This window comes from Oenanthe melanoleuca, chromosome 2 (assembly GCF_029582105.1).
Source record: "Oenanthe melanoleuca isolate GR-GAL-2019-014 chromosome 2, OMel1.0, whole genome shotgun sequence".
NCBI classification, from domain to species: Eukaryota; Metazoa; Chordata; class Aves; order Passeriformes; family Muscicapidae; genus Oenanthe; species Oenanthe melanoleuca.
In genome coordinates this window covers 146,911,226-146,926,286 of record NC_079335.1, presented here as the reverse complement: position 1 = coordinate 146,926,286, position 15,061 = coordinate 146,911,226, and the positions used below count along the sequence as shown (strand labels likewise).

Genomic DNA, 15,061 nt, shown 5'->3' with positions numbered 1-15,061 from the left:
ATTCCAAAGGTATCCCTGTCTCTTTTCCAGAGGCGCTCCCTGGTCAAGGATAAATGTTTCCTGTCTGCCACCGAGTGTCTGCAGAAGCTCATGTGAGTGCCTGCCCGCCTCTTCCCAGGGATTTTTTTGGGAAATGCCAGGAATTTTTACCTGTTTCAAAAGCACTCCAGCGCCATTCCAATAATTTCTTAAGGAAAAGTTGTTTGGGATGTTCTTTCTGTTTCCAAGTGAATTCCATGGAATTTTTTCCTCCGTAACTCCCATGAAGACAGCGATGATTAAATCCGGCAATTCCCTGCTCAGCACCTTCCACTTCCCAAAGATATTCCTTAGGAAGGAATTCCTGGCTGGGAATGTGGGGAGGGGCTGGGATGGAATTCCCAAAGACTTCAGGCTGCCCCTGGATCCCTGGAAGTGTCCAAGGCCAGGCAGGATCACCCTGGGATAGTGGGAAGTGTCCTTGGCCATGGAATGGGATGATCCTTAAATCCCTCCCCACCCAAACCATTCCATGTTTTCTCCCTATGGAAAATGGGACTGGAACACCTCCTCCAGTCAAACCTAAATTGGGATTGGAATTAGGATTATTCCATTGATATGTTGGATTTGGGATCCTTTCGTATCCACTGGCTTTTGTGGGAACATTCCCACTCCTTCAAGTTTCCTTCGCCCAGCTCTGCCTTGGAGACCCCAGGAATGTCCCATTCCATGTTGGAGATCCCAGGAATGTCCCATTCCATACTGGAGAACCCAGGAGTGTCCCATTCCATGTTGGAGATCCCAGGAATGTCCCATTCCATACTGGGGATCCCAGGAATGTCCCATTCCATACTGGAGAACCCAGGAATGTCCCATTCCATGTTGGAGACCCAAGGAATGTCCCATTCCATGTTGGACACACCAGGAAATTCCCATTCCATGTTGGAGATCCCAGGAGTGTCCCATTCCATGTTGGACACACCAGGAATGTCCCATTCCATGTTGGAGACACCAGGAGTGTCTCATTCCATGTTGGAGACACCAGGAATTTCCCATTCCATGTTGGAGATCCTAGGAATGTCCCATTCCATACTGGGGATCCCAGGAATGTCCCATTCCATGTTGGAGACACCAGGAGTGTCTCAATCCATGTTGGAGATCCCAGGAATTTCCCATTCCATGTTGGAGATCCCAGGAATTTCCCATTCCACCCTGGAATACCTCCTGGCCCAACCTCGCTGCCTCCTCGTTCCTCCACCCTTTGGAGCCAATCCATGAACTCCAAATCTCCTGAAATCCCTAAATTTTTTATTTTTTTTTTTTAAATCCCACTTTCCCATGGCTCTTTTATCCCAACAGCACCACGGTGGATCCCAGGGAAAAGCTGGAAATCCTCCGGAAAACCTACGAGGAGCTGGAGCACACGGTGTCCCGGCTGCTGGAGAAGGAATTCCGGCTGCCCATGGACGATCTCCTGCCCCTCCTCATGTTCGTCGTGTCCCGAGCCAAGTGAGTGGAATTTTTTTCCCTCTGGAATATTTCCAGGTGGGAAAATTCCAATGAAAACCTTTGGCATTTGGGGTTGGATGTGGTATTTTTATCCAGAGGTGTGGTTGGGTTTTTGGGATATGAAGCGCCGATGGAATTCCGGAGTGTGCGTGTCTTATCCTAAAGGATATTTCATGGAAAATGGGATTCCTTTTATCCTGGAATTCCAGAGTGTCTGTGTCTTATCCCAGAGGATATTTTATGGAAAATGGGATTCCTTTTATCCCAGAATTCCAGAGTGTCTGTGTCTTATCCCAGAGGATATTTTATGGAAAACGGGGTTCCTTTTATCCCAGAATTCCAGAGTGTCTGTGTCTTATCCTAAAGGATATTTCATGGAAAATGGTTTCCTTTTATCCCAGAATTCCAGAGTGTTTATGTCTTATCCCAGAGGATATTTCATGGAAAATGGTTTCCTTTTATCCCAGAATTCCAGAGTGTTTATGTCTTATCCCAGAGGATATGACAGGGTTTTCATGGAAATGAGATTATTTTTGTTCCAGAATTCCAGAGTGTCCATCTCTTATCCCATAAGGAGGTTCCAGGGTTTTCATGGAAATGAGATTCCTTTTATCCTGGAGTTCCAGAGTGTCCGTGCCTTATCCCAAAGGATATTTCATGGAAAGTCAGATTCCTTTTATCCCAGAATTCTGGCGTGCCCAGCTCTTATCCCAGAGAAAATTGGGATAGTGGGAGGTCCCTGCCCATGGATCATCTTGAAGGACCTTTCCAACCCCAAATACTCTGGAATTCCGGGATTCTGGAATTCCAGGATTCCTACAGGAATTTCCCATTCTCAGCAGGGACTGGGATTCAGCTGGGAGATGAGAAATCCAAAATTCCATCCAGCAATTGGAATTTCCTGTGGATGGATCCGGAATTTCCTTGGGATGGAGCATTTGAAGTTGTGGCTGCTCCATTCCTGGAAGTGTTCCCAGTTGGAAGCACTTGGAAAATTTGGGATAATGGGAGATCCCTGCTCATGGATCATCCTGAAGGAGCTTTCCAGCCTCAAACCCTCTGGAATTCTGGGATTCTGGAATTCTGAGATCCCAGGTTCACCTCCAGCAGATCAGGATGTACCAGGAATCAGCTCTGGAATTCCAGAGTTTCCCTCCTCTCCAAAATTCCAACCCCCCCCACATGCCCAGAGATTTTTCCCAGATTTTGGGATTGTTTTTTCCCTAGGATCCAACACCTGGGAGCTGAAATCCATCTGATCCGGGATTTGATGGATCCCACCAACCAGGGCGGAATGTTGGACTTCCTGCTGACGGCCCTGGAGGTAAGGGAATCTTTTCCAGGAATTCCAGCACAGCCTGAGCAGCAAAATTCCAGCTTTTCCAGAGTGGAATTTTTGGGAATTTATTCCCTTGCCAGGCTGGGAAAAAATCTTTATCTTTAATTTCAGACAGATTAAATTCTGTTGGAATTATCCTCGGGATCAGCAGGGATTCTCTGGCTGCAGGAGTTTGGGATTGATCCCAGAATTCCCAATTTTTTCCCTAATTTTTGCTCTGTTTCCTCCCCAGTCGTGCTATGAACACATCCAGAGGATCCGGCTGCATCCAAAGGAAGGTTCCCACAGCTCCTGATCCATAGGGAAAATCCTCCTTTTCCCAAACTTTCTGGACCAAATCCAACTGGAAAAAGTGGGAATTGCATCCCTGGCTGCCTTTAAAGGGAAGAATTCCTCCCCAGCCGAGGTTTTCCTGATCCCAAACACACTGGAAAGGCTGGAATTTCCATCTCCAATCTTTGGGAATTTTTTTTCCAAGCAGAGAAGGTTTTTTAAATTTTTTTTTAGAGTTTTATCTCCTTTTCCCACAAAAATTCCCAGGAAAAGAAAAAAAAAATCTCCTTTTCCTTTTCTGAGTGAGTTTTTTTTTTTTTTTTTTTTGCACTGGAGAATTCCCAGAAAAAGAAAGAATTTTTTTGGGAAACACCAATTTTGGATGGGATTTCTTGGAATGGGACAGAGAGCTCATCCCAAAGCTCCTCAGAATTCCTGGAATGAGAGGAGATTTTTCCCACCACTCCTTTTCCTACTTTTCCCAACTCAGGACTTTTCCCATTGCATTTGGAAGCTGCTATTCCCGAATTTCCTGATTTTTCCCATGCTCCAATGTTTTTATTTCTCCTTGGGAGAACTCAGGGGTGATCCCACACTGCTTTGGAATTCCAGGGGCTTGGAAAAAGCTCAGATTTATCCTGGATTTTGGGAAATTCTGGGAAAACAAACAGAAAACATGGAATAGAAACTCCAATCCCAGCTGGATTTGTGCCCTGAGCTGGAATTTCCCTTTGGAATAAGAATCTTTGGGATATTCCCAATGGATATTTGGGATGCTGTTCCCAGCATTCCAAAATTTTTTAGTAATAGGCCCAAAAAAAATCTCATTTTTGACAGGTTTTTATCCCATTTTTAAAATTTTTCTTGGGATTTTTTTTCCCCTATCCAGGAAAACAAAACTTCTCAGGCTTTTTTCCTGCTGCTTTTTCCAAGTTTTCCTAGTTTTTTAAATTAAGGGAAGTGAATCCTTGATATTTTTGGGGATGAAAAACTGGAAGTCCAAGGCTTTCAAAGAATGGGATTTTTATCTTTTTTCCCTTGGGATTTTTAAATTTTTCTCAGGAATTGTTTTTCCCAAGAATTTTTTTCCTTATCCAGGTGACTCCCAGAAAACCCTCCAGGTTTTCTCCTCTCATTTTCCCCAAATTTTATCCTTTAATATATAACAGATTAATTACAATAATTAATATATTAACTAGAGAATCCCACGGGAAGTTTGCCAAGAATTTTTATTTAAATAAAACTCTTGGAATTTTGAAGAAATTCCAGGCTCCACGTGCTCCTTATTCCAATGTTTTTGTTTTCAGAAATTTGGGAATTTTCTAAATGAAGAAAAAATAGATCCATGATATTTTTGGGAATGAAAAATTTGAAGTCCAAATCTTTCAAAAAATGGGATTTTATTTCCCTTGGGATTTTTTCATTTTTCTCAGGAATTGTTTTTCCCAATAATTTTTTTTCCTTATCCAGGTGACTCCCAGAAAACAAAACCCCCCAGGCTTTTTCCCCCCATATTTCCCAAATTTTATCCTTTAATAAATAACAGATTAATTACAATAATTAATATATTAACGAGAGAATTCCATGGGAAGTTTGCCAGGAATTTTTATTTAAATAAAACTCTTGTAATTTTGAAGATTCCAGGCTCCATGCACTCTTTATTCCAATCTTTGCTGTCTTCAGGAATCTGGGAATTTTCTAAATACAGGAAAAGCAGCTCCTTGATATTTTTTAGGAATGAAGAAAAAAATGCAAATTTCCTCTAGGAAAAGGACATGCAAAGTGCAGGGGGGGTAAAAATTCCAAGGAATTCTCTGGAAAACGAGGCGGATTTTCAGCTGGACTTCATAAAATTTCCCAAAATTCCAAGTTTTTCTTGGCTTTTATTTCAGGAAGAATTCAAGTGAGGCCTGAAGGTAACAGTGTGCAGCCATTTGTGCTTCCAGTTTTTGGTTTTTTTTTCCAAGGAAAAGCAGGAGGGGGATGTTCCAGTGGGAATATTCGGTGGCATTCCGGGTGGGAATTGTGCTGTGGAACCATGCAGGGAATGCTGGATCCCATTTTTCCTGGAGGGAATGCTGGGCCTTGGGATGGAGCATGGAATTGTGGGAGCACATTCCCGTTCCTGCTTTTTATTGGGATGAGTCAAGGCTCAAAGTTTAATTAATGAAATTTATCCTGAGCTTCTCAGCTTTGGAAATCCTGCTTTGGAAGACATGGAATCAACATTCCCAAATCCAGTCTCCAGCTCCAGGAATTCCATGGAATTCACCAACTGGAATTCTGGCACTAAAGTGGAATTCCAAACTGGAATTTAAGCACAGGGAACTTGCTTCATTCCACTTGCAGACTTGATTTATAGGGAATTTTTTCCCTGAGTAATGCTCAGAATCCTAAGGAAGTTTGGGATTTTCCTTTGGCTGGGATTTTTTCTCTAATTCCTTCAAACCGCACAGAACTTGGGAATGTTCTCCCTCCTTCCCAAATGTTCTCCCTCTCCTGCTGGAGTAAAGCTCTTCTCCAAGTCAGTTTCCTCCAAACCCTTTGGAAAAAAGCTTGGAACAGCAGGAATTCAGAGCAGGGCCGTGTCAATGGCTGATTCCAGGTGCTGGCTCCAGCTCAGGCTTCCATGGAAGCGTCACCAGCTGGAATTCCCTAAAAAGAGGATGGAGAAGCTGAGCTGCACCTGGAAGAGGAGAGGTTTAACAAAGCTGAGCTTAAGCACAGGGAACTTGCTTCATTCCACTTCCAGACTTGATCCATAGGGAATTTTTTCCCTGAGTAATGCTCAGAATCCTAAGGAAGTTTGGGATTTTCCTTTGGCTGGAATTTTTTCTCTAATTCCTTCAAACCGCACAGAACTTGGGAATGTTCTCCCTCCTTCCCAAATGTTCTCCCTCCTCCTCCTGATGTAAAGCTCTTATCCAGGTCCATTTCCTCCAACCCTTTGGAAAAAAGCTTGGAAAAGCAGGAATTCAGAGCAGGGCCGTGTCAATGGCTGATTCCAGGTGCTGGAGCAGAGCCTCTGGAGAAGGAGAGAGGGAGCTCAGGTCCAGCTTGCGGAAATCCTCGTTAGCGCTTAACGAGCTCAGCACCTTCACCGTCCTCTTGAGGTCGAAGACGGCGTGCAGCATTCCCAGGGTGGAAATGGCAGCTTTGGAATTGTTCTGGGATGAGGATTCCTCATCCAGGCCCTTCTCCAAGATGGAGATCCGGTTTTCCGCGATGACTTTGAGGAAGTTGTAGAATTCCTTGTAGTCGATGCCCGTGCAGGATTTCATGATCAGCTAAAGGGGGAAAATGGAATTTGAATGGGAATGACAGCAGGAAAAATCCCCCAAATTGATTTTATGAAGTTATGAATTCTCTGGGATCATAAATAATTCTGTTTAATTTTGTTTTTTTTACTCAGAATTGCCTCTGGATCCAAAGGCCTAAGGTTGTTTTTCCCGAATATTGTGGAAATTTTGCCAAATATTAATTAATTTTTGGAAGGAAATCAACCCAAGGAGAGGGAACAGCTTCCAGAAATAAACTTGGAATTTATCTCATCTAGAAGATTCTGGAAGGAATCCCACCCATTCTTTTCCTCATGGAATTTTGGTTGGATTATGGAGTTTTGGGTTCTTTCCCAGCTCCAGGGACAGGGCAGCCACAGATTGTCTGGGAATTCCATCCCAGCCAGGAATTCCTTCCCAAATTAAGTGGGAAGCCATTCCCTGTGTCCTGTCATTCCCTGCCTTATCTCAAATCCCTCTCCAGCTTTTCTGGAGATTCTTTAGGCTCTGAAAGTGGCTCTGAGGTCTCTTCCCTGGAATTTTCCCTTCTCCAGGTGAACATCCCCAGATCTCTTGATCCTGAAGTTTTCCAGCTTTCCAACCAACATTCCATCCTGGACACAGCCAACAAACCGAAGCGATTCCCAAACTTTTATCGGGAATATTTCCCAACAAAACAAACCTGTCCCCAACTCCTTCTTCCTTACAAACCACAGCAATTCCACCATGAAAATCTCCAACAATCCCAGAATTCCTGGATAATCTGGGATTGGGGTGTACCTGGCATTGGAGGTGCCAGTCATCCATGGGTTCTTTCCACTGGCTGATTTCCCGCTGGACGGCCGCCAGCTCATCCTGCAGGAAGCACCACATGACGGCCACGTTGCAGCCGTTGACCCAGTTGTGGTTGATGGAAATGGTGTCTTCCTGAGGGAAAAAATTTGGGATAGCCCATGGATAATTAATGATTAGCCACTAATTAATTTTTAGGAATAGTATTACGGAATCTGCTGTTCTAAAATTCCCATTCCTGAGAAGGGAAATGCTTCCCTGGCATCAAAATCCTGGAAAGTTCCGTCTTTAGAAGCCCAAAATGTCCCAAATTCCCAAAATGCTGTTGATCCAGTTGTGGTTGATGGAAATGGTGTCTTCCTGAGGGAAAAAATTTGGGATAACCCATGGATAATTAATGATTAGCCACTAATTAATTTTTAGGAGTAATAGTACGGAATCTGCTGTTCCAAAATTCCCATTCCTGAGAAGGGAAATGCTTCCCTGGCATCAAAATCCTGGAAATTTCTGTCTTTAGAAGCCCAAAATGTCCCAAATTCCCAAAATGCTGTTGACCCAGTTGTGGTTGATGGAAATGGTGTCTTCCTGAAGGAAAAATTTGGGATAACCCACGGATAATTAATGATTACTCACTAATTAATTTTTTAGGAATAATATTATGGAATTTGCTGTTCCAAAATTCTCATTCCTGAGAATGGAAAGATTTCCCAGGTATCAAAATCAGGGAAAATTTATTTTTCCATGTCTGAACAACCCAAAATACCCCTCATTCCTGAAATCCAGAAGGCAGGAATTTTGGAATGGAATCCTATGGAATCATTTGTTGATTGGCCGTGATTCAATTCAAATTCCCAGGATTAACAATCCCACCCTAGGTCTGGCTCATCCAGGATCCCATTCCTGACAAAAGAGCAGGAAAAGAGGATGCAGGCAATTTTTTCCATGGAATACTCTGAAATTCCAGTGCCCCAAGGAGCTTTTGATGGTTTTAGCATCCCAGAATTCCAGAATGGTTTGGGGTGGAAGGGATCTTAGGGATCATCCCGTTCTATGGGCAGGGACACTTCCCACTATCCCAGGGTGCTCCAGGCTGGAATTCCTCCTTCCTGGGAAGGACTTCCATCCTTTCCTCTTTCTTTCTCCTGGGATCTTCCTCCTCTTCACCCTAATTCTATGCCATGGAATTCCTAGAAAGGACTTTAAGGATCATCCCATTCCCACTATCCCAGGCTGCTCCAAGCCTCATCCTTGGACACTTCCAGGGTCTCTACAAAGACCATTCCAAGACCTCCATTCCTTCCCAACATTTCCCAGGAGAATGAATCAAATCCCAATCCCGAAATCCCCATTTCCATCCCAACAAAACCTTTGGGATCCCCCCCTGGTGACGCCCCAAGAGCGATTCCCAGCGGGATCCACTCCCTCACCAGGTTATAAACCTGGTGGTGCCATCCGCTGGGAATGAAGACGATCTCTCCGGCTTCCTGGATAATTTCCAGAGGGGGTTGGCTCTGGCTGTAGCGCGGATAAACCCTCTTATCCCGAAGATCCGGAGCTGTCACATCAAAAGGGAGATTCCCGTGGCAATCCTTGAGGAATTCCTCCTGTCCTGCGGGATACAGGAGCCATTTCTTCCTGCCGCACACGTTGGCCGACCAGCTGTAAGAGCGGAAGACGTCGGCGTGGAACGGAGTCCTGGCAAAAATCAGGGATGGGCGGGAATCAATCCCCAAAAATTCCAACAGGGATTCGAGTTGTTGAAGAGCCGAGGTGCTGATCCCAGAATTTCCCATGGAATTTCGGTTGGATGATGGAGTTTTGGCTTTCTAAAGCCACCGTATCCGTGCTGATCCTGAAATTCCTCATGGAATTTCGGTTGGATTATGAGGTTTTGGCTATTAACTGGATACTGCTCCCAAATTTTTCATGGAATTTTGGCTGGATTAAAGACTTTTGGCAATTAAAGGGCCATTAAATGGATACTGATCCCAAAATTCCTCAAGGAATTTAAGTTGGATTATGAAGTTTCAGCTATTAATTGCATACTGCTCCCAAAATTCCTCATGGAATTTAGGTTGGATTATGAAGTTTTAGCTATTAACTGGATACTGCTCCCAAAATTTCTCATGGAATTTTGGTTGGATGATAGAATTTTGGCTATTAAAAAGGCATTAAAGGGATATTGATCCCAGAATTCCTCATGGAATTTTGGTTGGATTATGAAGTTTTGGCTGTTAACTGGATACTGCTCCCAAAATTTCTCATGGAATTTTGGCTATTAAAAAGGCATTAAAGGGATACTGATCCCAGAATTCCTCATGGAATTTAGGTTGGATTATGAAGTTTTGGCTGTTAACTGGATACATGGAATTTTGGCTGGATTATCGACTTTTGGCTGTTAAAAAGCCATTATATGATATCAATCCCAAAATTCCTCATGGAATTTAGGTTGGATTATGAAGTTTTGGCTGTTAACTGGATACATGGAATTTTGGCTGGATTATCGACTTTTGGCTGTTAAAAAGCCATTATATGATACCAATCCCAAAATTCCTCATGGAATTTTGGATGGATGATGGAATTTTGGCTATTAAAAAGCCATTATATGATACCAGTCAGTCCCAAAATTCCTCATGGAATTTTGGTTGGATTATTAACTTTTGACTATTAAAAGGCCTCTGTATCCATACCAATCCCAAAATTCCTCATGGAATTTTGACTGGATGATGGAGTTTTGGAGATTAAAAGGCCATTATATGGATACTGATCCCAAAATTCCTCATGGGATTTTGGTTGGCTTATGGAAGTTTATCTGCTAAAAAGCCAGGATATCCATCCTGATCCCACCCATCCTTTTCCTCATGGAATTTTGATTGGATTATGGAGTTTGAGTCATTAAAGAGCCACTGTATCCCAAAATTCCTCATGGAATTCTGACTGGATAATGAAGAGTTTTATATTCTCTGTGCTTCTCCTCTAATTTATTCAAACAAATTCCTTGAAATTCTGATAAAAATATCCCAAATCCAACTTTAGAACCAACACTGGGCTGGAATTTTCCCCTGGAACACTCTGGAGTTATCCCTGCCATTCCAGGCTCCTGCACATTCCCAAGGGAATTTCTCCTCTCATCTCCCAGATAAATTTTTTTTTTGTGTTTGGGCTCCCTCCCATCCGGAGCCAACCAGGACACCGGGGAGACTTGCCTGGTTATCCTGAGGGATAACAGGATCATTTCCTGTGATATTCAGCTGGAAAAAGAAGGAATTCTGGGGGATGAGAGCCTTACCAGGATCCCTTGGGTCCCATGTAGACAAACCGAAAATCATCCACGGCCACGGCATCCCAATATTCATTGAGCCAATCCGAGGAAAAATACACGGGAGTGGTGTAAACATCCTGCTCTGGGAAAGCTCTGGAAAATAAAAACACTTGGAAAAGCAGCTTGGGAAAATGGGGTGCACCCCCAAATCCAGTGGGAAGAGCAAGATGGATCCTTTAGGATGGAATTCCAGTGGTTTGGGAACAGCTCATCCCAACTTTTTGCCATCCCAGGTTGTTCCAAGATGGGCTTGGACACCTCCAAGGATTCAGGGCAGCCACGGCTTCTCTGGGAATTCCATCCCAGCCCCTCCCCATTCCCACAAGGAAAATTCCTTCCCAAGGTTCTTTTCCTGCTGGAGAAGGAAGGGCAGAGCTGGAAAAGATCCCAAATCCAACATATCAATGGAATAATCCTAATTCCAATCCCAATTTAGGTTTGACTGGAGGAGGTGTTCCAGTCCCATTTTCCATAGGGAGAAAACATGGAATGGTTTGGGTGGGGAGGGATTTAAGGATCATCCCATTCCATGGCCAAGGACACTTCCCACTATCCCAGGGTGATCCTGCCTGGCCTTGGACACTTCCAGGGATCCAGGGGCAGCCAGAAATCTCTGGGAATTCCATCCCAGCCCCTCCCCACATTCCCAGCCAGGAATTCCTTCCCACATTGAGTTTAAATGGATCTTGAGCCTGGAATAAAAGCTGGGAATTAGGTTGAGGGAATGACAGCAGCTTGGAATATTGGGGATTTGAGGAATTCTGAGCTCTTTTTGGAGCTGGAGGCCAAAGCTTTGGAATCCCTCCAGGATCCCTCCTGGAATGTTGGAATATTTTTCCTGTGGGCCAATGCTGAACTCGTCTGCTTTGCCTCAAAACCCCAATTGGAACCATTCAAAATCATGGAATCTTGGAATTTTTAGGGCTGGATGGGATCCTAAAGAACATCCAGTTCTAAACCCGTGCCAAGGACACCTCCCACTATCCCAGGCTGCTCCAAGCTGGCACTGGGCACTTCCAGGGATGGAGCAGCTTCTCTGGAATTCCATCCCAGCCAGGAATTCCTTTAATTAAGCACAAAGCCATTCCCTGTGTCCTGTCATTCCAAATCCCTCTCCAGCTCTCCCTTGAGGCCCTGGAAGGGGCTCTGAGGATTCCTTGGATCCTTCCCTTCTCCAGGGGAACATTCCCAGTGCTGGAGCTTTGGGAATGAGCCCTGACCTGCTCAGGTGCCAGTCCTTGAGGTAGAGGCAGCCGCGGGAGGAGCGATAGCCGTTCCTGATGTATTCCCGCCAATATTCCACAAATTCCTTGAAGGGCAGCTGCTCCTTGGGGTTGGAATTGTATTCCTTGACATCACAGTTGGCAACGGGCACCACGGCTTCTCCTGGAATCACAAATCCCTCAGGAATTCTCCTCAGGAATGGGGAGGACTCATGGAATCATCTCCCCCTTAATCTCATCCCCGCTGAATTCCAGATTTCAAATATTCCAAAGGAACCATCCCAATCTCAAAACCGTAATTCCAGCGAAACACAATCCAGGAATTTCAAATTCCTCAGGAATTTCTCCTCAGGAATGAGGACTCATCAAATCAACTCCCTCAAGCTCATCCCTGCAGAATTCTGGGTTTCAAATATTCCAAAGGAACCATCCCAATCCCAAAATATTGTTGCAGGGAAACACAATCCAGGAATTTCAAATTCCTTGGGAATTCTCCTCAGGAATGAGGAGGACTCATGGAATCACCTCCCCCTCAAGCTCATCCCCACAGAATTGGAATTTTGGTATTTTTTGTGTTTTTATCCTGAAAATTCAATCCTGCACCCTTTAGGATTTGGAAGAATTAAATTATCCAACATTTTTAATTGAATTATAAATATTATTTATTTAATAATAATATAATACTTATTAATTTAATAATATTTAGTTGAAATATAAATAAGAAATAAAATTTGGGAATAAATTTTAGCTTGGAATCTGCAAACCAGACCGTGAATAAGTGAGAAAAATTCCATGTATTATTTTAGGCAAAAATCTTGGAATTTCAGTTTTTTTAGTGACTTTATCCTGAAAATTCAGTCCTAAAAAAGCTGCATCCTTTAGGATTTGGAATAATTAAATTATCCAACATCTTTAATTGACCTATAAATAATATTTCTTTAATAATAATAATACTTACTAATTTAATAATATTTAGTTGATTCAGGATTCCAAATATTTAGGATTTGGAATAATAAAATTTTCTAAGATTTTTAATTGATTTAAATATAAATAAGAAATAAAATTTGGGAATACATTTCAGCTTGGAATCTGCAAAAAAGACTGTGAATAAATGAGGAAAATTCTATGTCTTAATTTAGGCAAAAAGCTTGGAATTTCAGTTTTTTTAGTGCTTTTATCCTGAAAATTCAATCATAAAAAACTGCATCTTTAGGATTTGGAATAATCAAATTATCCAAGATATTTAAGTGATTTAAATATAAATAAGAAATAAAATTTGGGAATAAATTTCAGCTTGGAATCTGCAAACCAGACCGTGAATAAATGAGAAAAATTCCATGTATTAATTCAGGCAAAAATCTTGGAATTTCAGTTTTTTTAGTGATTTTATCCCAAAAATTCAATGCTAAAAAGCTGCATCCTTTAGGATTTGGAATCAGGCAGGAGAAAATTCCAGGACTTACCAAACTTCTGCAGGAGATGCTCAAAATTGGGTTTCCCATCCCGTGTCACCCAGGTTTTCCTGCTGCCCCAATCCTCGGTGAACTTGGCTGAGAAAATGCAGGGATGGTTGGGAATGAGATAATCCCGAAAAAAATCCGAATAAGTGAAGGAATCAGCTTTGTCAATAAAATCCACGTGGCCCCCGGGAAGAGCACCTGGAGCAGAATTCCCAAAATCCCGGAAAAAAGCCGTGGAACAGGCAAAGGTTGCTCTGTCCATGCAGGCTGGAAAAAAAATTCCTGGCTGAGCCAAGAAAGTTTGGAGCAGGTGTTATCCCAAAAAAAAAAAAAAAAAAACCCAAAAAAGCAAACCTACTAAAAAATGGGATTTGAGGCTTTAAAGGTGTGGAAAATCATGGGAAAATTGAGGGGAAATCACAGGAAAATTGAGGGAAAAGGAGGAGTGGTGCAGGAATGTTGGGATAATTGGGATTTTCCATGGTTTTTAAAGCTGGGAAATCACCCTCTGGATGCTTTTCTGTCTTGCCAGAGCTGGTTCTGTCCTAAAAGAGCAGGAAAAGAAAATTTCAGTGGGATATTCCCAAAAAAATTAATTAATTGCAGGCGTGGAAGGAAAGAAATTAATGGGATCATCCCTTTGTTCCGAGGTCTGGCACCTCCCACATTCCCGCAGAGCTTTTCCCAAGGATTTGGAGCAATCACAGGATGAAAATAGGACAAAAAAAAAAAAAAAAAAAAAAAAAAGGAGGTAAAGGAAAGACTGAGCAGAGAGGAAATAAAGCAAAGAGGCTGCAGGGATGGGATGTGGGAGACACTGAGGGAAAAGGGGATTTAGGGAATTCCAGGAGGGAATTCCCCCCTCACGGAGCTTAAAGGGAATACTGGAATTATGGGATATCCTTGAGGGAATTCCTTCCTTAGAAATCTCCAAGGGAACAGCAGGATTATGGGATTTTCATTAAAAAATTATGAAAATTATGGAGCTTCCTCAAGGAGCTCCAAGGAAATATTATAATTAAGGGATTTCAATGAGGAAATTCCTCCCTCAGAGATCTCCAAGGGAATATTGGAATTAAGGGACATCCATGAGGGAATTCCTCCCTCAGAGATATCCAAAGGAATACTGGAATTAAGGGATTTCCATGAGGGAGTTCCTCCCTCAGATATATCCAAGGAAATATTGTAATTAAAGAATTTCCATGAGGGAATTTCTCCCTTAGAGATCTCCAAGGGAATATTGGAATTAAGGGATTTCCATGAGGGAATTCCTTCCTTAGAAATCTCCAACTGAATATTATAATTAAGGGAAATCCATGAAGGAATTCCTCTCTCAGAGATCTTCAAGGGAATACTGGAATTAAGGGATTTCCATGAGGGAATTCCTCTCTCAGAGATCTCCAAGGGAATACTGGAATTAAGGGATTTCCATGAGGGAATTCCTCTCTCAGAGATATCCAAGGGAATATTGGAATTAAGGGAAATCCATGAGGGAATTCCCGTCAGGGAGGTCCCCGGTGGGTGGGGGGGGGGAGGACCCGGACCCCACAGCGCGTCGCACACGCCATCCCCCACTCGCTCTCCCGTCCCACCCGCGCTTCCCGCAGGAACCGGGAGCATCCCGAGAGAGCCACACTCACCCCCGTGCCCTGCGGGGCAGCCCCTGCTGCGAATGGCGGCGGTGGCGGCGACAGTGAGGGGCTATGGCGGGCGGCACCGGAACCTCTGCATCGGGCGGGTGGGGGCCGGGGGGAGCGAAAAGCGGAGCGCAGCGGCGCGGGGCTCAGCCAATGGGAACGTTCAGCTGCGCGGGGCTCAGCCAATGGGAAAGCGCAGCCGCGCGGGGCTCAGCCAATGGGAACGCGCAGCCGCGCGGGGCTCAGCCA

General features: G+C 43.6%; 2 protein-coding genes across 7 annotated transcripts in view; one reads left to right on the top strand and one right to left on the bottom strand.

Moving 5' to 3' along the window:
• Positions 1–15,061, top strand: part of ALS2CL (ALS2 C-terminal like) — a 96,752-nt gene that overhangs the window by 38,473 nt on the left and 43,218 nt on the right. For 4 of the 6 annotated variants that reach the window (XM_056483757.1, XM_056483756.1, XM_056483755.1 and 1 more), the window contains 4 exons: positions 31–92; positions 1,339–1,488; positions 2,716–2,812; positions 3,060–4,738. In XM_056483757.1, the coding sequence (XP_056339732.1) occupies positions 31–92; positions 1,339–1,488; positions 2,716–2,812; positions 3,060–3,122 (372 nt within the window). In that variant the 3' untranslated portion in view covers positions 3,123–4,738. Of the gene's footprint in view, positions 1–30; positions 93–1,338; positions 1,489–2,715; positions 2,813–3,059; positions 4,739–15,061 lie in introns of those variants that run through there. The other 2 variants (XR_008839755.1, XR_008839756.1) reach the window with 2 other exon arrangements.
• Positions 4,498–14,931, bottom strand: JMJD4 (jumonji domain containing 4). The gene is made up of 7 exons (XM_056483760.1): positions 14,816–14,931; positions 13,179–13,720; positions 11,713–11,878; positions 10,460–10,585; positions 8,598–8,865; positions 7,159–7,305; positions 4,498–6,387 (listed from the first exon to the last, which is right to left on the bottom strand). The coding sequence occupies exons 2-7, from the start codon at positions 13,435–13,437 to the stop codon at positions 6,076–6,078; spliced, it is 1,278 nt and encodes a 425-aa protein (XP_056339735.1). The 5' UTR covers positions 13,438–13,720; positions 14,816–14,931; the 3' UTR covers positions 4,498–6,075.